Here is a 20,144-nt window from a genome sequence, read left to right on the forward strand (position 1 = left end):
GTCTTTCTTTGTCTATTGTTTTCTTATAATACAACAAATATAGCCCTGCGATCGCTGGTGTATGGGATTGGAGAGCTATTGCGGTATTGCGACAGTGCTATCCTGATTCTATGGTTCCAAAGCCTCAATACACAGCCGGCTCGAGGCTCGAAAGACAACATTTGCCAGTCTGTATCGGTCACGACTCCTGGCTTTCATATGTGCCATAGCCTAATTGTGTACGATACATGTGCATGCTGTCTGCCACATTAGTGTAGATCGCTCTATGCTTCCGTGATGGCCGGTCCATTCCAGAATCCACAGCTGCCGAGCCTGCAGGAACCGTAAGTAATAATGCCCATCCTCATGACGTGCCACATCATTGACATTCTAGCGTCAGGGTCATCGCTCGTTCAGCAAGTCCGCTGTCGCCCAGTCCTATCGCCGGTCAGCCTATCTCCTTCAAGACGAATGTCAATCGAGCCAAGTCGAAGCGCTGGGTAGAAGCCAAGTCCTATTCGTATGATGGCGACGACTGGGGTTCCGATGATGAGTATGATGATGAAGAAGAAGAGCCCCCGGTCCCTCCGCTACCGAGTCAAAGGGACCGTTCGCGGAGTTCCACTAGGGACCCGGGGTCTTCTGCTCCGTCCGATGTGCCTGGGCTAGGTCAGGAGCGTACGAGATCCCCGAATCTCGATGACAAGTCACGTTCTCTTGCTCCGGACAATGCAGCTTCCACTATAAATCCGAACCCCTCGCAGTTACAACAGCAGGTGCAATCTTCCGAGCAGTCCGAATCCCAGAGTGCAAACCCCTCACAGTCAGCAATACCTGTTGCTGCTACCGATGCTAATTCTTCCAAGCCTCTTCCCTTTATCCGTCCTGCAGACATATACAAGCAGATGCAGGAAGCGAAGGAGAGAGAAGCGCAGTCCGAAGGGTCTACTAAGCCTAGCGTGGACTCTGCAGATGTGGAGCGCTCAACTGGCGACTCTACGCTTGATTCCGCGCATGAGCAAAATTCTGAATCTGTCCCGTCGGCACCATCTGTGAAGTCCCAAGAAGCTCCAGTTGTTTCGTTGCCGGAAGTCAAACGGATGTCTAGCTACGGCAATAACTTCGTCAGCATGTCGAATCCTGACAAATCGGGCGAGCCAGATGCTCAAAACCAACCCGATACCCAAGAGCATTCTCTACACCATAACTCTTCAATGGGATTCCGTTCAGCTGTGAACCAGGCTTTCGACGCCCCGCCGACTCCAAGCTCAACGGTTGGTAGCGTTGTAAGGTCAGGAAGTGAGAGCACATCAGTTATCAGTCCCATCTTGGGTACTCGTGGTTTGGAGGGCGAGAAGACACCGACTATCACGGAGGAACCAGGAGAGTCTTCTGATGGGAGGCGAACTCCTACGTTTCAACCTGGACATCGTCGTGACATCAGCACCCCGACTCCCGACAATAGTCCTGCCAGGAGACCAATCGTCTCGGACAATTCGACAGCAGCTGAAGCTGGTGAGGTAGCTTCAACAGCTCCTACAGACTCACCTAACCATGAAGAGGGCCACCCAGATGCATCCCCAGGTGGGGCACAAAGGGATGGAGCTCTGGACTATTCATTGGCTACAAGTATTGCTCAGGGTCTCAGGCACAATGCATCCTTGTCAACTGTCGATAGTCCTGCCTCTGCCATACGAAAAGACGAAGACAGTGGCTATCAGCTGGGGGAACAGGCACATTACTATAAGGAACCTACGCCACTTAGAATCCGCAGTGGCCAGTACTTCACTCAGGATGGCGCAACTGTTCCTCCACAAGTTCCTCCATCAATGAGCACTGAGACCTCGCCTCAGGACACTGAAAGTGATCGCTTGAGGAAAGAGATCATGCGGAGACTAAGCCCTGAGGGCTCGCCAGCACCCGAGCCTCGGCCGGAGCCACAGCGAGAGGGTACTCAGAGTAGCCTGATCCCGAGTGAATATGAGAGTTACTGGAACGACCACCCGACTGCGTCGCCAATTTCTCCAGGTGGCACTCGGCAGCAGGAGGGGGCTCCAACCTCCGAGGATACAGCCGCTGCTCCGAGTGCGCGACCTAAATTGAAGAAACGATTCTCTTGGGAGTCATCCTCCTCCGAAGAGGCTGGACTTCCAGTCGCTCCTCAGACCACGGCCCGCGGACCCGACCTTGCACGATCTGAGCAATTAGCCTGGAGCGAGTCGAACGCTGCCAAAGACGCTGTTGAACATGATGGGGAACTCCCACTGACCGATATGCGGTCTGTAGACCCTCGGCCTATAAGTCCATCTAGTCTCCCAAGCGCAAGAGAAGACCAGCAGGTGGACCCAGAAGCACAGCAAGATGCGCCTGGCGAGATCCCATCTGGTGTACAGCCTTCCCAGGGACTGCAGGAGCCGCCGACTACGCTGAAGCTAGTGTCAATTGATGAGTCCAAACTACTGGGTTTTCGTGACATACTCGGCGTTCAGTCCGCCCCCGAGCGGGTACGCCTCTTTGAGAAGACTCGACATCAATTCGCTTCCCTAGATTCCGGTCTGGATAATTGGATCCGTCGAACTGCGGATACCCTGCCCGAACATTCAGACTTGGTCAATCGAAATGGAAATTTTCCATCAGACTTTCAGCGGCCGTCTCCATCAAGAACCAAATTTTCGAAATTGCCTTCTCTTGGAGCTCTCTCGTCGCATCTGGATGCCTCCCAACAATCTGGAGCTACTGCTCATAACAGGCGCCCCTCTGGTGCGCCTCTCGGCAATATGATCAAACGACAGCATATGGAGCAACGAGGGAAAGAATTTCTGCATAGCGCCGGGGCCATTGGCGGTAAGGCTGGTGGTGCAGCAAAGGGGCTTCTTGCTAAGGGCAAAAGTAAATTTCTGGGTGGCGCAGCCGACAAGGTAGATAATTGATCTCGTCATCAAACACCATACGCACCGTACGCGCGTATTCCCTTTTCCTTTCGTTTTCTTAGTACGGCATTGTTTTATACCCCATTGCATTTGACCCGGACATGGAACTCTAATTTCTTTATTTTGAACTACTGATATGTAATATCGTCTATGTTTTCTGTTCTTGGGCGACCTATGTGGCGGCTGGATGAGATCAGTGTATTCGTATCTTTCATCATGGAAGTTTGATTTTTCTAGTCTAATTCGCTGTTGGTTGTGTAGGGTTCTCAGTCTTCGTCGTCGTTTACTCATCGCAGAAGTCTACAGCTTCCACATATGACATTTGCACCTGCTAGTGACTCGGCTGCCTCCCATGATCGCTCCTCGCAGCGCGATTCAGTAGCACAGGGCACTATTCCGCGTCTTCCTTCATTTAGATTCCAGGAGAACCAATTCTCCCTCGTTGCTGAGGACGTTGTGAACAGAGGCTCGCCCTCTGAGATACGCCGGGGTCCAGATAGAAGCATGAGATCTCTGTCACTCGACGCTACGGGCAGCCTATGGGGCAGGCAACCTCGTCCAACAGATTCTGCGGCCAGCAGAAGGTCGGTCGACAACTTAGTCAGTACTAGGGAGAACCGCATGGATGCCAATGGAGGAAGCCACATCACAACTCCGGGTCTCCAGCAGTATGAAAGCGATACCGAAGAATCACGGCCTGAATATGTTACTTTCTCTGGTGAAGATGAATCCCCCATAGCTCTTTGGACTGCTGCGCTGGAAAATCTGCACGAATCTGGCTCTATTTTACCGCCAGAGTCTCAGCTAGATGATAGCTCAGAGAATGGGCTTGGGCCAACGGACTCTCAAGCCCTTTCTCCTTATTCTTCGCCGGCCGGTGATAACTTTAATGTAGATCCTGACGTTAGGCTGCCAGACGGAGAAAATGAGAATCCAGCATCCGTGGGAGACGCTGGCAATGCTGATGATTCGTCTCAGGAGAACTTCGAAGGGGATATCGGCGACTCAGCTGAGAAAGACGAGGCCACGCCTCCTGAATACTCTTCCAGAGTGGAAGCGGCAGATCGCGACGTACCCAATGAGCCCCCTCCTGCTTTCCCTGGGACTGGTTCTGGTACTGATTATCCTCCGGAGAAGCAAGGATTCAACGGGTGTGCTGGTCCATATTCTCATACTGATACATCAGAAGAAACCCCTCGTCCAAGACCTATCTATCGTATGGTTACAGAACACGAGTGGGGCTCAGTGGCAGGCCGCGAAGACATTCTTCGTTTCCGATCTCATGCTCGGTCGGCAGATGATTTGCTTCAGCATATCGCTCTCAACCAGCCTCATTCTCAGAGGCCATCTATCGTCTCTCCAGATACCGCCGGCGACTTGCCGAATTACCAACAGCAACAGCAACACTACCCGCCGCGTGCCCGGGAGGCTTATAGATCTCGCTCTCTCGACTTCAATTCTCTGCTGGCAACTGATCGACTATTCACTGCGTCTTCTGTGAATACCGGTTCTCCTCGATTCGCGCCCAGATATGAGCCCGCTCTGAACCAGAACGACATGCCCGAGATGCAGCCAGAGATTCCATCTGCGAACCACCGCTCGAGCCCTGTTAGTAGCGGAGTAGGACGCCTACCGGAACAGCGACGACAGTCGGGTGACATAAATCTACATGCTCCCCCTACTAGACACAGCTTTCTTAGCTCTACTAGAAACAGCATATTCAGCGCACTCAGCAAGCAGGATTCCGAAAGCCTAAGAAGCCGAAACAGTATTTCAGGAAATGCAGCTATGTCCCGTGCGGATCTATCAGGGCAGCAAACTCCTGTCAGCTTTGGACCAGAACCAAAAGCCGACAAGGGTCAATCAACCAAGGCTAAGATAAAGAAACTTGCCAAACTTCATCGGTTGTCCTTGCCGGTAACGGATACGAAACCCCCAGAAGGAGCTAAGAAAGGAACTCTTGCTAGGATCAGTGTAAGTACATTGGCCAGACTGCAATGCAAAATGCTCGTTTAATTGATACATGTATTCCAGGGCTTTTTTGGTCGTTCATCCTCCCCGGCTCAGCAAGATGTGGACGAGCGCAAGAGAAATGGACGTCGAAAATCGCGTGAACTGTTAAACACTAGAAATCCAACTACTCTGCATCCACCTGAACAAGGCTCCCCACTATGCAATGCATATCATATCTCAAACGGTTCACGGCAATCCATGGGCCAACCCACTATAACTAGTGGTCAGGAGCCCGCAGGATTCCTAGGGGGTCACCGACTGGCAAAGCAACGTACTTCAGAGCATAATATACTCGCAGGACAATATTATGCTCAGAATAAACCTCATACGCCTTCCCAATCTCCACATCTCTACCACCCTCGACCTCAACACCAACAGTTCGCTTCAACAAGCTCAACAAATATCTCTGCACAATCTCCGCCCCTTCGGAATACGTTTTCGCCTTCGTATCAAATGAGAGATGCTACGGGAGAAGAGCGTGCTTGGTCTTATACTGACGAGTTACGCATACGTTCGAGGAGTCCAATATCCTATTCACCACAACCTGACACCAGTACGATACCGTCTATTGACTACTCTGATCCTGCGGTTAATTTGGGCATTTTCCAGTCCGTGCCCAACACTGAACGTGTTGGCGATCAAGAAACACCTTGGAATATCACACTTCCTGGCGAAACGCAAGACAATGACAGCTCTGGTCACACTGCGCATCATAATCAGACCAGACTCCAGCGCTCCGCCGGACTGAATCCTCCCTATTCTACCGAATCAATAACATCTCGCCCTGACCAGTCCCGCCAGGGACCAGTCCAACAACATTACCATCTGACACCGATGAAACCATCGCCAACAGTTAACAAAACTAGTGCTGCAACCGCACACGACAACGAAACCGAATCCCGCAGGTTCAGCTTCGAACCAGAATCAGACGTTGCCAGACCATCAAGGGAAAACGTCAACGCCGTCGTACCTTTCTCTACCCATCCCCACCGTGACGAGAGTGCCGTCATCAACAGGACGACAGAGCCAGTTGAGCTCCCTCTTCGCCAAGATGACTCCAGCGAAGAAATCGTCATGTCCAGTACTGCTTATCCAGGACAGGAATGGCAGCCTGCTGGATATGGCCGTTGGGAGCATCATTAATCCTACCTAGTGATTTTTTTAGTAGCTGACCAAAAAAAAAAATTGTGATGTGTGAGATGTGTGATGTGAGATGTGTTTAATGATAAGCCATGTGGCCCAAGAATCTGACGTTTATTGTCTTTACGCGCGCATACATTATACCCCCCCATCTCATTTGATTCTAAGATAATAATGATAATTTTTTTTATTTGGTTTTGGGTTGGCACTAGCTGTGAATATTGCATGCTTAATTGATTCTGCTTTTGATATATAATGAAAGTAATATAATTGAGAAGGGAGACTACTCTACCCAACTTTAGATCTTTCTATCTGTCTCTATTATACAAAACCTCCACGACGTGTCTAGATCTCTATATATAGTTTCTTTCATCACTTAAATTTGCAGTGAGATATATCACCCTTCGAATATGTTCTGCTGCAACTCCACCCCCATCTCCTTCGCCATTACCTGCATATGGGCTTCAATATCGTCTTCCATACCACCTCCCCCGCGGAAGAACTGCCTGATCTTGGTGAAATAGAAGAAGACGTCTGTTGTGAACAGGACCATCTTGAAGACAATATGTCGGCCGAAATTGGCGATTTTCTCATTCAACGGCAAGTCTGGAGACTCGACGAGTGCACGGGATGCCCATGTTCCAGTAATTTTGATGCGGTTGACAGGCGAGCCTAGGAACTGGTTGTTGGCTTGTACGATGCGGAGATTACGGCCGACGAAGAGGAGTTCCTGTGGCCATTTCCGCTCGTCACCGATGATCTCGCGGATTCCCTTGCGGGCTGCTTGTTGGATTTCATACAAGCGTTGAGCCTTTTCGCTCTTGCTGAGACCCTCGAGACTCTTCGTTGTTGATAGGTCTCCGCCGCGGTAGGGCTTCATCAAAGTTGCGGAAGCGAAGATATCGGGATTGTTCACACCCCAGCTGCGAGTGATCTCACCAAGAGCTTTGTTGTCGAAAGTCAAGAGAGCCTTCCAGAAGCGAGCATATTGGTGTCTGAGTGTGGGGTCCATGTGGATATAGAGTCCGTGATCGATGAGCACTAATTCTGCCTTGCCTGAAGGCTGGCGTCGGACGAAGATGTTGCCAGGATGAGGGTCGCAATGGACCCAACCCCAAAGGAATATCTGCGCGGAAAAGAGATCGACCATAGTTTGCATCACATCTTTCACAGATAGGCCCAGTCCGCCACGCTCCTTCCAGCCTTTCCAATGATTGCGCTCCGGTTTGATCATATCAAAGCCTGTTCTCCTGGCGATGGACTGGAGGGCGGGTTGGCGGCCTGGAGGATCCAGTGGCGTTCCATGACTGCCAGGACTGCCTTGTCTCCAGGATCCTTGCCATGGCTTCGTGATGGACTCTTTGTCCCACAACCGCACGCCTTCGATCCATTCCGTTGTCATGACGCGTTTAGAGCTCAGCTCTCGGTAAACCCGGGGGATGTATACCCTGTCCCGTAGACGTGATTCCCCAGCCACAAGCTCTGCCATCCTTTCTGAGTTATCCGCTTCATTCACGAAATCTGTCTCGAGGAGCAACCGTTCACTGACGAAGGGAACTAGGTTATAGAATGGGAGATCGAACCACTTGCTGTAGATCCACGCGACCACCCTGTATAGTTGTTAGCGCTGTGATAAAACATGGAAATGGCATGCAATGGTCATACTTGAAAGCCCAAAGATCCCACTTGACTTGCTGCGCGATCTCTCGCTTCTGGATTTTAATCGCAACCTCCCGGCCATCTTCCAGTCTCGCCCAGTGTACCTGAGCCACGCTGGCACTCGCTCTAGCTTTCCGCTCCATGACGCCTTTCTTCGGGTCGCCACTGAATGAAACGCCAAATACTTCCTCGACTGGTTTCCCGAAGTCTTCCCTGATCACCTTTTCGACGTCCTTCCACTCATCCTGCGGTGCATCGTCGAACATGCGCGAAAACATCTTCTGGAATTCCGGCGGCAGAATAGCCGACTGCAGCGCGACTGCCTGTCCCATCTTCAAGTATAGCCCACCATTGTGACGCAGGAGACTTGATAGACGTTCCGCATTGCGCGCATGTACAGCCGTTATGTTTTCGGCGAATGGCGGGTTCGGGCGGAAATTGATCTTGTAATCCAAAGCGACCACCAGACCCAGGCCAAAGGTGCGTGAGGTTCGAAGCAGGGACGACGAATAGAACTGTCTATCGACGCCGTAGATTATGCCCGCAGTCACAGTGAAGTAGAATAACCGTCGTAGCCATTTTCGTGTGCGATCGTATGTCTTTGCGGGGGTCGCTTTGCCCAAGGAGCTCGGAGCAGGAGGCGCAAAGGGCTGGAATTCATTGGGATGGATGTATCTGCGTGTCGGAAATCGCAATGTCTGTATTTTATTTGCGCATGGTCGAGCATGCGACCATCGCAGACAGCTGGAGCGCATTGGCCTCGCAGCAGCCATTGTTCTGCGGCGTAGGCTGCTGTCTTAAGCAGAAATAGGACGGGATTAAAAAGCCCATTCAAGAGCCTGGGGAAGAACGAACGTGTCCAGGATCAAGCCAGTCCATGGCGAACCTGCAGCGTTGGTGAGAGATAAAACGAAGATGGATGAAGTTCATCGTGAGATGTCGGCCTGTCGTCATCTGCCGTTCTTTCTTTCGGCGCTCGGCTTCCGTTCTCGGAGCAACAACAACAATCCCCGAGATAATATGGATGTGATGTTGATTCATGTTAAGTGTTGGATTCTTCAGCAGCGAGGATCTTGTGAGGTCTAATTATGTCCATTGATCGTTGATACGCTGAATACATCTATCTATTATTTTGCAGACGGACGCGACCTTAGTTGTCCATGTCTTTGGGTATGGAAAGTCTATATAAGTTTTCTCGGAACGGCTCTGGTAGTTTTCTTCATTTCAAGGCAGAACCGTGCCGTAGTTCTTTGAGTTGGGCCTCATATCGTCCTTTGAGAAGTGCATAAAAGGTCTCGAGCCGTGGCATCTTCAGACCGTGTCTCCGTCCCAATCGAACCGCGTTCCCGATAATAGCTTCGACTTCAAACATCCTCCCTTGTCTAATGTCCTGAAGCATGCTCATCTCTCGCCCTGTGCCCTCCTTTGCTCTCCTTTTCGCGATGCTAAATTTGCTCTCAGCGACCTCGACTGTGATCCCTGGGATACCGACCTTATCTGCTAGGGCGATGACTTCCAGCATGACTTCCCAGGCCAACTCCTCTGCAAATTCAGATGAGAGCAAGAAGTCACCGTCCGAGCACAGCGTCAATGCACAGATTGGGTTCCAGGCGGCGTTCAACAACAATTTAGACCATCTGGCAACTTGGATATCCTCTAGGACCTTGGCATTGCCTCCACCTTTGACCATCAAGTCTGCAAAATTGAGAGCGGCTGCTTTGTGGTCTGCAGGAGCATCTGCAGGATACGTGCCGAGCTCAAGAAGGTTGAGCGTCTCGCGGTACTCAATCGTACCGGGCTCGGTCTGCACAGCAGGAAGGTATATGACTCCACTGAGTATCGGATTTTCCGGAAACGCCTGAGCCACTTCTTCCTCAATCATAATGCCATTTTGAGCAAGTACAATCGCCGTGCTCTTGTTTCGGATGACTGTCGCGAGCATTTCAGGTAGGGAAGGCTTGCTGCCCGGAAAGGACTTGGTGCAGACAAGGATAAAATCGAAGATCTCGTCTGCACATTCAGAAAGACTGCGAATAGTTCTGCTGGGACGGTATGTGACATTTCCATATCGAACACTCAACAGTTTGAAGCCGTTTTCCTTGACATGGGCATAGTTTGAGCGACAGACGGCTGTGACTTCACATCCTGCTTGCTGCAATTGATACAAGTAAACTGCTCCGATACTCCCCGCGCCGATGAGGAGTACTCTTGGCGGAATAGTCTGAGCTGTCATGTTTGGAATATAGTTCTGGCGGTCTTTCGAGTCTGAGGTCTGGCTAAGCGATAAGCTATTCCATCATCTTAAACGTCGCAGCCTGAAGCAGCAATTTGTTATACCCCGGAAGTTGACAGCCCGTAGACGGGCAGTAAACCGCGCTGATATGCAAAAGATGAATATTGATATTAGTGGTGTTTGGAAAGCCGAGTTACTTAAGCTCGGGCGAGAATTTGCCCCTCTTCGAATCTTCTTATCGCCAGGCTGCGGGAGCTGGCATCAAGAAATCACCATCAATGAACCGCTCTCATGACAGGGCACGATTCTTTAGAACTAGCATGGAGGAAGAGAGCACTGGTGCCGGACTGCTTGAATCCTGTCATAATATGCATATTAGCAGTGCATAGAAGGGCTGCTAGATAATGCTAAGGTTGTATTCTGTACTGTCTTCAAAGCAGCCGACTACAGCATTTGTTTTTAAGAACTCCAGACCGAGCACATATTAGGTCCTTGCCTGCGGCTTTCTCCTCGTGGACGGTTCAATAAGAACGTCCTTCCATTGCCCAGCTAGACCACCCGGAGAGTCACCAAGCACTGGGTCCTTGTCTGGCTTCGCAACAGTCCATATAGCTTCAAAGTTTCCAACATCATGATCCCCACCGACAGCGACATCCCAATGACCGCAATTCTTGGGATATGCTCCCATCATAGTGAACCCCGTAAGTTCTATCTTCGACAACGCCTCTTTCACATCAGACGCTTCGACCCCCCGTCCCTTACCAGGCGTAAGTAAGGCAAACGAAGCAGCCGGGCTGGTATTATGTGTCTTGTGCGCCACGCCAGCTGGAATTACAAAGGCATCACCGGCCTTTGCATTGATCTCAACTCCACCATCCTCTTTGGCGCCACCCCAAGTGCTTTTATGGAGGTCAGGGTCCGTATCAGCGACCCCAAACCGAATGGTCGCCGTCCCAGTCAAGACGACCATGCACTCATGGATCCTTGAATGGTAGTGAGATTCTTGTGTTGGACCGTATCTGAATATCCATTGTGTTTTCCAATCGTTCTCGTGGAATCTCTCGTGTATATTTTCGGGATGGAGTTCAGAGTCGGATAATATTCCTTTATAATGGAGTAAGGGTTGTGGAGAGTTGGGAATGAGCTTTGTGGGTGGGAGATGGTATTTGTATATTTGCACCATTTTGGCAGCTTGATCTTGTGAACCTGATTCAAAGGATTTATTGATATAGTTAGTTAGGCTTGGTGTTGAACTGATTAAACCATTGACTAATCATTGAGAAAGCATATGAGGAGTCTCTCGCTCCATGGATCGTCAAAAGGTATACCGGTTGAATGCATCATGATAGGTCTACATCGGAGCCGACATCCGAGAGGGGTTGATAAGCATATCATTGCAGTCTTGCACGGACTTTTACGATACAGATCGAACCTATTTAGTTAATTTACGTATCCCGGGTGAAGAGGCGGACCAGAGACAATCTCACCGATGTAAGAATCAATATCGGGTATCAATAACAGGGGATGTCGATTGGTTCGGCAAACCTCATCAATATGGTATGTATTGCTTTTACGATGAAGTAATATCTCGTCAAGTCGTCTCTCTCTGGGCTACACTATATCTTGGAAATTTACCAGCGCTTTGAGGGGGGGGGAGGAGGAGGAGTACACCAAGCACTGCCAGATAGGTAATCGCACATCTCAACCGGTCTATAAGATTCCAGACTGTCGGAATTTTGGACGACGAACCATGATATGGATATTCACCTTGGTACTCGACAAGCCACAACTCAAGTGATTGCTCTGCTAGCGCCCCCGTGTTCAGTTGACAGTTAGACATACGCATGGGCGAGGTAAGCGCTATAGACAGCTCAACCGCCTGACAGGCGCACGATTCTGAGTTCTAGACTTCTGACGTAGCTTACTTCTTCAAAGGAAACTGTAGGATGATAAGACGTTTTGTGTAGTATTATTATTGCAGACCACTGAATTGCAAGGGCAATATGAATCCACATCGTCGCCACTCAGCTTGACTGAGTTGCCCAGCACATGTCTACTGGATGGAATATGACCATTATTCACCGTCGTAATCATCGCCAAAGTCAGCTGCGCAATATCATTGCTGACATAAATCGGGTCCGCTTGTGAAGTTATCCAGGATCGAGATCATCTGTCTCCTGTATGATCGCGCCAAAAATCGAGTTCACGGAACGCACAACCGCATCAGGAGGGGAGCGTCACTATCCTCCCGTCCGTATCAATCTCAGCTCGGCGCCAAAGGAAGAAGAGTATGTCATTCCATTTGCTTCGTGGGATATACCACAAGAAGATTTGGTATCAACTACAATTCGTCCTTGGGACACGTTGCCGCATACAGTCGCATATAACCCGGCAAGATAACATGCCACAACTCATCCCTGTCGAAAAAGAGCAACTCCCTCCGACAGATCTCCGCGTTCGTAATGAAGGGTAAGAGTTTGACCCCTTTCTTGATGGCGACCGTAACGAAACGCGTCTTGAAGCACTTCCCCCAGTCTTGCAACGCTTCTGGTTCTGCGCAAAAGTGCTTCCCTTGTAGCAGCTGTCGACAGTCCCTCTTCACCATGGTCGCGACGTCGTTGCCCATCTCAAGGAACCTGTCGCGTACTGTGGACGTCATGCCTGTCTGCACGACGAGAGCCTCGACGGTGGGGAGGAAGACGTTTTCGTAGGTCCATTCATCCCAATCGGATACGGAGGGCGTACATCCTTTCGAACAGATCTCCTTCTGGTATGCGGAGAATAGCGTGTCTGTGCGGCCGTTGATCGTCGTAAGAAGCCTAATGCAGTTGGGAGAAATAATATCTAAAAGGGATGCTCCTGCTGGTTGGACTGAGAGAAGCAGAGCAGTGCTACATATCAAAAAGAAAGAGAAGAAGCGCATAGCTCGTCGATCGCGTCAATCAGGGATGCTTGTTGATGTTTCGTCTCGCGAGACGTTGACAGCTTCTGTGACAGCCGCGCCACCCCTGGAAAAATGAGGAGTCATTTCTCTCCTCAGGGGCTGTTCGCGTGAAGCGCTTTAAAGACGCACCCTGTTGGCGCCGGGTCCCCTCGATCGACAAGCGCAATTTGTTTATTATGCCGTTTTATGTGTTCGTGTAGCTTGCTTGCCGGGCGGGGTAATAAAGCCGGGGGCCGAGTCTGGGGTACATCGCGACGACCGCAAACATTTCCTGCGAGATAATTAACTTGCTCTTCAGACAGCATCCGGTCGAAGACTTGGACTAGTTATTCAATTGATGGATCGTGCCATCTCTTCTGGTGGAGATGGTTGGACTGACCGGATGACGTCTGTATGAACATGATGTTCATTAAGAGCCATCATAATAAAATGTCGCAGGCCATTGCTCTCTTACCTACTCATCAAACGTTTTCGGTTTTGCTTCAAGCTGTGTGAGACAGGAATTCACCTCTTAGCTGTTTGCTAATATGGGTTCGATCCCCAAAACAGGGACGCGCACCCAACTGGACAAGGAAATCGAGGCTTTCCTGTCAAAGAACCCCGATCTTCATCTCGGTTCAACAGACTTCACCCACGAGCGTCAACATCACACACGCGTATTTGGCTTCCATGCCCTGCCCGAAGAGCAGCGCGCCCCGATAGGACACGTTGAGTTCGTCACCCTCCGCGGTCCTTACGGCACGATCCCGGTTCGCGTGTTCTACCCGGAATCTGGGGAGGACAGAACACGCGCTGACGATGCCGCTGCACTTGTCTATTTCCATGGAGGAGGTTATACTATTGGAACGGTAGACGAATTCGAGAATGGCTGTCGCATTCTGGCCGAAGAGGCCGGCGTGCAAGTCTACGCGGTCGAATACAGATTGTCTCCTGAATGGAGATACCCAACACAGCTGGATGAATATGACTTCGTGGTTGACTGGTTGCAAGGTCAGGGCGGAAAAGAAATGGGTGTCAGTCCAGACAGAGTGATGGGCGGCGGTGACAGTGCAGGCGGAAATATGACTGCCAGCTTATGTTTGCGACGACTGGATCAAGGCAAAAAGCCTCTTCATGCCCAATTTCTCTTATATCCGGAGACAAGGCTACCATTTGATACGTCGGCTGCAGCAGAGAATACTGGCGGACCGTATCTAGAATGTAAGTCCCATATACTATCTCTGTCGCACTGTATCGGTACTTTTAGAAGCCGTCCTCCTTCCCGGTACTGGTTGTCAGAGGGGAATCTAATAATCACCATGCAGGCAATGGCATTTTCGCTTTTGCAGCTCACTACCTTCCTCGTGGAGGCTCTGTCGCTCCTTCGCACCGCTACATAACGCCCGGTTCGCAGCCTTCTTCGGCACTGAAGGGACTCCCACCAGCTGCCGTCTTTACCTGTGGCTTTGACTGCCTTCGTGATGTTGGAATTGAATATGCATCGACCCTTAAAGATGCGGGTAACCAGATTATCTGGCATCATTTCGATACCCTGTGTCATGGATTCCTGCAAATGGCGCCTTGGAGCAAGCAAGCGCTGGCGGCAACGAAGCAAGTCGCCTTGGAGATGAAGCGACTGGGGTATTCTTAATACGGCCTATGAACTCTTCCGCCGTCGAAAAGGATATCGCGTAAATTATCGACGTGTTTACATATCTTTTCTTTTAAATAGGTCTCTTTTTTCTATGTAGACAGCCGAGCCGTCACGCGGATTTGCGCGGCATGAATGAACAAGCATATGAAGTTCAAATACTACCCGTGAAATGTAAGGATTACATGTAAAAATGCCCCTGTTGATGTTATCTTTGTGTGCATCTCGACTTCGCGGGGTAATTCGTGCTTCTTACGATTAGAAAACTTATCGTATCGGAGCCAATGATGCGCACAGATGGAGATACGTCACGCCCTTCCGGCCAACAACAAAGACCGTTACTTGTTTCCAACATTATTCAACAGCGCGCCACAGAGTCATCCAGTCTTTTATAGTTGGACCTGATTACTATATAGAACGATCTCTGTCTGTTTTATTTGTTCTATAATACAGTGTTCTCATGTCTGGGTCATTGCCTCTGGTTGAGGTCGACTCGCTCGAGGCGGTGGTCATCATCGACAATGAATTGGATCCGATGTCTCCTGTTCCGCCAGATACTGTTCAGGTAACGGGTCTAATGCAGCATTTGGCAACAAGGTCTCCTCATAAACTACATGACCGTGGCGATGCGTCAAGGGAGATACGCATGGAAGACATTTGTTGCTCGGCACATGGCTTGTCTATCCTAGTGGTAAGTTACGAATTATTTACAGGCGCAGATAGAAAGTACTTAACCCGTACGTCTAGACCGCTACAAGGGGGGATGTGAAGCACTCTTTACTTTTCGACTTGGGCCCGGAGGAAGCGGCATTCGAGAGAAATGCAAAGAGATTGCGAGTAGACCTATCATCTGTCGAGGTGATCCAGTTATCACATTGGCATCGGGATCATTCAGGTCAGTACTTTTGTCTTTATCCAGAGGCCCTGTAATCTCTCAGATATTTCGGGGTCTCATAGATCATCCTTCTCCTGACAATATCGTAGGTGGTATGCTTAAAGCCATTCAAATGATCAGAGAAGCCAAGAAAGAGAAAGAGCTTTCTGATACGAGCGTGGTTGTCGATCTTCATCCATCGCGACCAGACTATCGTGGTATAGGGATCGGCGACAATATCATCTCATTAGAGGCTGATCCCACATTTGAAGAGATCGAAAAAGCTGGGGCCACTGTTAACAAGCACAGCGAGGCCCATACCGTCCTAGATGACATGTTTTTGATCTCTGGTGAAATACCGCGGGTCACACCGTATGAGCATGGCCTGAAGGGAGCAATGCGCTTCGACAAGGAAGATGGAGACTGGTTTTCTGATGAGATGATAGCGGATGAGAGATTCCTGATGTGTAACTTGAAAGGTATGCACAATCTGATCGTCAATTGTTGTGTACGTGTTAGGTTTTTAAGCTAATCTGCCGGTTTCGCTAGGCAAAGGAATTGTCATGTTCACTGGCTGTAGCCATGCCGGAGTAGTAAATTCTTCCAAACATGCACTCTCGCTTCTCAATGGCTCTACGCCACTACACGCTGTTGTCGGTGGGTTTCATCTAGCCACGAGCGAGGAGTCACATATGGAGAGTGCAGTGAATGATCTCAGGAAGCTCGATCCTGCTGTTCTCCTGCCTGGGCACTGCACTGGTTGGAGAGCCAAATTCATCATTGAAACGCAGATGCCTGGTAGACTAGTCCCATGTACTGTAGGCATAAAAATCAAATTTTGATTTAATCTTGCGCAATACGAGATAGAGGGTATCCGCAGAGGTTTCAGATGTCCTCGGGGAGCATTAGCTTCGAAACCATCCCAGCAGTACGGAAAATATCGCACAACAATGCTAGACGGTTCCAGTCAAGAGATTTCGGAGATATTCGATTGTTTCTCGAGTCTCTTGCTCACGGGCCAATTCACTCTGCCCGTAGTATCCAAATTCTCGATATGGTCGATGTCGATCATTCCTCATGGCTTGTCATTTTTACCTGGACCATTGGGCCCAGCATGGCTAGATTTTCACGAGATGCTAGGTATATCTGTCTGGCGAACTCTCTCGAAATATTTAGAGACTTGACCTCAAGCTAAGAGACACCAAAGAGAGCACGTCAGGTTGCCTAATGCACTCATCATGGGCCTTTGTTTACTTTTGGCCATGTATTGACTACTTTTGGTCCTTCTGAGATGAAATATCTAATGCGTTATTCATATGCCGGATTTAAAGCCAATGTTAAGACACCTTCGGTCCAACGCTTGCTCGAGGGCTTTGCAATGGATCTTTATACCTATTTTTCTTTCTAATTTTTCTCTGTCTTTGAATTTGTAATCTTACTGTTAGAGGTCACTGGGGCCAAAAAATGAGGCTGCGCATCTTAGCATCTCACTGTGTCCGCCCGATTCGATGATTACTGGCAAAAACCGATTGGCGATCTGTCGCACTTTTTCGTCCGTAACACCGTCCGATTTATCATCAAGTAGATATGGCTATTTAATTAGAACCATTAAAGTTATTACTAATTCGGCGATTACTTGCCTATCTATTGATCTCCCTTCCAGCTGAGATGAGATACACAAAGGCATCTCAACAATCGTCCAATCACCTGCCCACATGGCTGCTGACTATCGAGAAACAGACAACCAGATACGTATGGTTCTCTAACAAGGATTCCCCTTCTTCATCGATATGTGGATCAAAAAGCAAAGTTCTTCATTCTGACTCAGAGCCGATGTCAGCCTTCTACGAGATTCGCTATCGGACGGATCCTTTGGGCATTGCTTATATCGGGAAGATTATTTACCATTACCTTTTACTCAGCTAGCTGATGCTGGCTGGAATTAGAAATCATATGGATGACGGTTACTATCGCAGGATGGTGCGACATGTGTGCCGTGATGGAGAGACGGACGAAAGACCTAGATTTCAAGTTAAATTCCCGGATTCCCAGTGATATTTTCGAGGTTCTGATTTTGTTTTCTTCCTCATGAAGCTGTTGAGAGCTTTCTATCATTTTTCTCTTGTCTCTCTCTTCTCTTACGTTCTTGACACCTCCGGCGGACATAGTCGTTCATAGTCGCTAGCATGGATACAATTCGTGAAGCTCCCTTCGCCCAACTCCTCCGTTGGCTAACAGGGAATAAAGTCTTTCTCTATCCAGAAGAGCTTCCAGGGTTCGTCGTTCCAGAAGCATACCTCAATTCGGACGCTGCTGTTCCAGTAGAGGAGGAATATCCCACGCCACCGTCTCGGCCATCGATCAGCGAAAAGCGAGAGAACGGGCCAAATGGAGACGTCGATGGTGATATCGAGGCATCGCGAGTCAGCTCTCGCACGCAGACGGCCACCTTTTCGCAGGAACGACTGGCGCTAGACGAAGAAGCAGCCTTGGAGAAAAGAACAAGTCTGTCTGTTGCGCCGCAGAGAACAAAAGAGGGTCTAATTCTGGTGGACTGGTATACGACAGATGATCCTGCAAATCCGCAGAATTGGTCTTCGAAGAAGAAGGCCTTTACTGCTTTGCAGATATGGTGAGGGACACTTCCTTCGCCGATGCTGGGTATTGTTGCTGATTTGATGCAATAGTTTATATACCTTCGTGGTGTATACTGCTTCTTCTATTTATGTCCCTGCCGAACAGTAGGCATCCCGATGTGTACGAAGCAGTAAACTCTGCGATTTTTGCTAACACCACACAGACAGATCATGCAGCGATTCGGCGTCCAGCAGACAAAGGCTTCCCTTGGTCTTGCTTTATATGTTGTTGCTTGTGAGTGTAGCCACCATCTTTGAGACAAGAAACTACTAACATACTCTAGACGGCCTAGGACCTCTGATATGGTCACCTTTGAGCGAGGTGCCTGTCTTCGGCAGAAACATACCCTATATTACGACATTCTTCCTATTTGTAGTCCTCTCCATTCCCACCGCTCTAGTGGATAATCTAGCAGGGCTATTGGTTCTTCGTTTCCTCCAAGGATTCTTTGGCAGTCCATGTCTAGCCGCTGGAGGTGCCTCAATGCAAGACATGGTAGGTCTAGTATCCTCGAATTCATGATCACTCACTGACTGTAGCTAGTACAACTTGCTTGTCTTGCCTATGCTACTCACAGCGTGGGTATCCTCAGCATACTGTGGACCGGCTCTTGGTCCCCTAATATCGTCGTTCGCAGTGACAGCAGAAAAGTAAGAGAATATCCTTCCCGGATGAAATATACACTTCACTAAAACCATGATAGTTGGCGCTGGGCCTTATGGGAGATCCTCTGGATGGCAGGTCCTGTTTTCGGAATCATGTTCTTCTTCCTACCAGAGACTTCCGCCAATAATATCCTCCTACGAAGAGCAAAACGACTACGAAAGCTGACTGGGAATCCTAAAATCCATTCCCAAACAGAAATTGACCGGAAGGGCATCGAGTTCAGTTCGATCCTTGCCGACGCTTTGATAAAGCCGATTGAGATCATGGTTAAAGACCCAGCAGTATTATTCACTAACGTCTACACATCTCTCATATATGGGATTTACTATTCCTTCTTCGAGGTGTTTCCTTTGGTCTATCCACCCATCTACGGTTTCAATCTCGGATTGACCAGCACGACCTTCGTGTGCATTATCGTCGCGTGCGTACTTGCTGCTGCGATTTACATTTCTTATCTTTACTTTTATCTCATTCCCGATATCTTGAAGAACGGGCTGCGAGCACAGGAGTCACGTCTTGTACCTGCTCTGTTCGCTGTGTTTGGGCCCGTTATTGGGCTTTTCTTATTCGGTAGGTGATGTTCTGATTCTGCACCTGACTTTTTCTCATGCCATGACAATCAACAAGAGTGGAATCAATAATATCTGACTTATGTACAGGCTGGACGGCCCGAGCCTCAGTTCACTGGATCGTCAGTATCATCGGCATCGTCATCTATGGCGCTTCGGCATTCATCGTTCTCCAGTGCATCTTCGTCTACATCCCACTATCTTATCCGCAGTATGCCGCATCGCTATTTGCTGGTAATGATTTCGCCCGGTCGGCTTTCGCATTCGGCGCGATCTTATTCTCTCGACCGATGTACATCAACCTTGGTGTGGCGAGAGGAATCAGTCTTCTAGCCGGGCTGAGTGTCTTAGGTGTCGTAAGTGCCCAAGTATTTTGCCTGTTTATCGTTGTTATGAACTGTGAAATGGCCGTGTAGGATTTATGTGACTAACAATGAGCGATTCCAGATCGGACTGTTCGTCTTATATTTCTACGGTGCGAAGCTACGAGCGAGATCTACTTTCGCTATCTGAAGGCAAGCTATCTCGGTCAGTGGTCATATCCAAGGCTCTATGGGATTAGACCTTTGGTTCTTGCAGACACCATGTTTAATGACGCTGGGTATTATGCTACTTGGTTTCGTCTGCACGTTTCATGGCATAGAGATCCACAAAATTGTGCTTCTGCCATTCTATATACTCGAGTCATATATAATTTGGGTTGGGGTATATCGCTTCTGGGTTGACATTATCGAATGTTTATATAGTCAAGTAGTCAATATTTGTAATCAACTAGTTTCTAAGTACGGAGTAAAGCTTGATCATTCTCTCCTCCAGAAGGTCCGTTCCTTCCTGAGTTCTGTCTCAGTGGTGACTCGCATAGGTTATAGA

General features: G+C 49.2%; 8 protein-coding genes across 8 annotated transcripts; 4 read left to right on the top strand and 4 right to left on the bottom strand.

Annotated features, from left to right (window-relative positions):
• The first annotated feature begins 153 nt into the window (after positions 1–153).
• On the top strand, positions 154–6,262 carry C8Q69DRAFT_9831 (hypothetical protein). Its single transcript, XM_028634246.1, has 5 exons — positions 154–323; positions 380–2,897; positions 3,171–4,023; positions 4,099–4,883; positions 4,944–6,262. The coding sequence occupies exons 1-5, from the start codon at positions 277–279 to the stop codon at positions 6,063–6,065; spliced, it is 5,325 nt and encodes a 1,774-aa protein (XP_028488707.1). The 5' UTR covers positions 154–276; the 3' UTR covers positions 6,066–6,262.
• An 83-nt stretch (positions 6,263–6,345) lies between these two features.
• Positions 6,346–8,640, bottom strand: C8Q69DRAFT_425568 (ABC1 domain protein). Its single transcript, XM_028628427.1, has 2 exons — positions 7,728–8,640; positions 6,346–7,672 (listed from the first exon to the last, which is right to left on the bottom strand). Exons 1-2 carry the CDS (start codon positions 8,492–8,494, stop codon positions 6,460–6,462), a joined length of 1,980 nt encoding a protein of 659 aa, XP_028488708.1. The 5' UTR covers positions 8,495–8,640; the 3' UTR covers positions 6,346–6,459.
• Positions 8,641–8,751: 111 nt separating this feature from the next.
• On the bottom strand, positions 8,752–10,196 carry C8Q69DRAFT_9840 (ketopantoate reductase PanE/ApbA-domain-containing protein). The gene has a single exon (XM_028634249.1). It carries the CDS (start codon positions 9,952–9,954, stop codon positions 8,941–8,943), a length of 1,014 nt encoding a protein of 337 aa, XP_028488709.1. The 5' UTR covers positions 9,955–10,196; the 3' UTR covers positions 8,752–8,940.
• Positions 10,084–11,266, bottom strand: C8Q69DRAFT_9835 (hypothetical protein). Its single transcript, XM_028634248.1, has one exon. It carries the CDS (start codon positions 11,135–11,137, stop codon positions 10,439–10,441), a length of 699 nt encoding a protein of 232 aa, XP_028488710.1. The 5' UTR covers positions 11,138–11,266; the 3' UTR covers positions 10,084–10,438.
• A 782-nt stretch (positions 11,267–12,048) lies between these two features.
• On the bottom strand, positions 12,049–13,151 carry C8Q69DRAFT_9870 (hypothetical protein). The gene has a single exon (XM_028634254.1). It carries the CDS (start codon positions 12,875–12,877, stop codon positions 12,296–12,298), a length of 582 nt encoding a protein of 193 aa, XP_028488711.1. The 5' UTR covers positions 12,878–13,151; the 3' UTR covers positions 12,049–12,295.
• On the top strand, positions 13,125–14,758 carry C8Q69DRAFT_9866 (Alpha/Beta hydrolase protein). Its single transcript, XM_028634253.1, has 3 exons — positions 13,125–13,142; positions 13,197–14,098; positions 14,203–14,758. The coding sequence occupies exons 2-3, from the start codon at positions 13,426–13,428 to the stop codon at positions 14,526–14,528; spliced, it is 999 nt and encodes a 332-aa protein (XP_028488712.1). The 5' UTR covers positions 13,125–13,142; positions 13,197–13,425; the 3' UTR covers positions 14,529–14,758.
• C8Q69DRAFT_449687 (metallo-beta-lactamase superfamily protein) lies at positions 14,723–16,303 on the top strand. The gene is made up of 4 exons (XM_028629384.1): positions 14,723–15,219; positions 15,276–15,423; positions 15,513–15,881; positions 15,952–16,303. The coding sequence occupies exons 1-4, from the start codon at positions 14,989–14,991 to the stop codon at positions 16,242–16,244; spliced, it is 1,041 nt and encodes a 346-aa protein (XP_028488713.1). The 5' UTR covers positions 14,723–14,988; the 3' UTR covers positions 16,245–16,303.
• Positions 16,304–17,575: 1,272 nt separating this feature from the next.
• Positions 17,576–20,030, top strand: C8Q69DRAFT_511655 (multdrug transfer). Its single transcript, XM_028633272.1, has 8 exons — positions 17,576–17,798; positions 17,862–18,034; positions 18,090–18,143; positions 18,203–18,273; positions 18,323–18,534; positions 18,583–18,689; positions 18,743–19,275; positions 19,365–20,030. Exons 1-8 carry the CDS (start codon positions 17,589–17,591, stop codon positions 19,688–19,690), a joined length of 1,686 nt encoding a protein of 561 aa, XP_028488714.1. The 5' UTR covers positions 17,576–17,588; the 3' UTR covers positions 19,691–20,030.
• The last annotated feature ends 114 nt before the right edge of the window (positions 20,031–20,144 follow it).

The sequence above is a fragment of the Paecilomyces variotii genome (assembly GCF_004022145.1).
Source record: "Paecilomyces variotii strain CBS 101075 chromosome Unknown C8Q69scaffold_1, whole genome shotgun sequence".
In the NCBI taxonomy this organism is placed as follows: Eukaryota; Fungi; Ascomycota; class Eurotiomycetes; order Eurotiales; family Thermoascaceae; genus Paecilomyces; species Paecilomyces variotii.

What these genes read in the sequence shown, in the direction of transcription:
- C8Q69DRAFT_9831 (XM_028634246.1), top strand. Translation starts at nt 277, where the DNA reads ATGGCCGGTCCATTCCAGAATCCACAGCTGCCGAGCCTGCAGGAACC. An exon ending in TGGGTGGCGCAGCCGACAAG is followed by an intron (nt 2,898 to 3,170) that starts GTAGATAATTGA and finishes TTGGTTGTGTAG; the next exon opens with GGTTCTCAGTCTTCGTCGTC. An exon ending in TTTCCCTGGGACTGGTTCTG is followed by an intron (nt 4,024 to 4,098) that starts GTACTGATTATC and finishes ATACATCAGAAG; the next exon opens with AAACCCCTCGTCCAAGACCT.
- C8Q69DRAFT_425568 (XM_028628427.1), bottom strand. Translation starts at nt 8,494, where the DNA reads ATGGCTGCTGCGAGGCCAATGCGCTCCAGCTGTCTGCGATGGTCGCAT. An exon ending in TGGGATCTTTGGGCTTTCAA is followed by an intron (nt 7,673 to 7,727) that starts GTATGACCATTG and finishes ACAACTATACAG; the next exon opens with GGTGGTCGCGTGGATCTACA.
- C8Q69DRAFT_9840 (XM_028634249.1), bottom strand. Translation starts at nt 9,954, where the DNA reads ATGACAGCTCAGACTATTCCGCCAAGAGTACTCCTCATCGGCGCGGGG.
- C8Q69DRAFT_9835 (XM_028634248.1), bottom strand. Translation starts at nt 11,137, where the DNA reads ATGGTGCAAATATACAAATACCATCTCCCACCCACAAAGCTCATTCCC.
- C8Q69DRAFT_9870 (XM_028634254.1), bottom strand. Translation starts at nt 12,877, where the DNA reads ATGCGCTTCTTCTCTTTCTTTTTGATATGTAGCACTGCTCTGCTTCTC.
- C8Q69DRAFT_9866 (XM_028634253.1), top strand. Translation starts at nt 13,426, where the DNA reads ATGGGTTCGATCCCCAAAACAGGGACGCGCACCCAACTGGACAAGGAA. An exon ending in TGGCGGACCGTATCTAGAAT is followed by an intron (nt 14,099 to 14,202) that starts GTAAGTCCCATA and finishes ATCACCATGCAG; the next exon opens with GCAATGGCATTTTCGCTTTT.
- C8Q69DRAFT_449687 (XM_028629384.1), top strand. Translation starts at nt 14,989, where the DNA reads ATGTCTGGGTCATTGCCTCTGGTTGAGGTCGACTCGCTCGAGGCGGTG. An exon ending in TTGGCATCGGGATCATTCAG is followed by an intron (nt 15,424 to 15,512) that starts GTCAGTACTTTT and finishes ACAATATCGTAG; the next exon opens with GTGGTATGCTTAAAGCCATT. An exon ending in CCTGATGTGTAACTTGAAAG is followed by an intron (nt 15,882 to 15,951) that starts GTATGCACAATC and finishes CGGTTTCGCTAG; the next exon opens with GCAAAGGAATTGTCATGTTC.
- C8Q69DRAFT_511655 (XM_028633272.1), top strand. Translation starts at nt 17,589, where the DNA reads ATGGATACAATTCGTGAAGCTCCCTTCGCCCAACTCCTCCGTTGGCTA. An exon ending in ATTTATGTCCCTGCCGAACA is followed by an intron (nt 18,144 to 18,202) that starts GTAGGCATCCCG and finishes AACACCACACAG; the next exon opens with ACAGATCATGCAGCGATTCG. An exon ending in TTCGCAGTGACAGCAGAAAA is followed by an intron (nt 18,690 to 18,742) that starts GTAAGAGAATAT and finishes AAACCATGATAG; the next exon opens with TTGGCGCTGGGCCTTATGGG.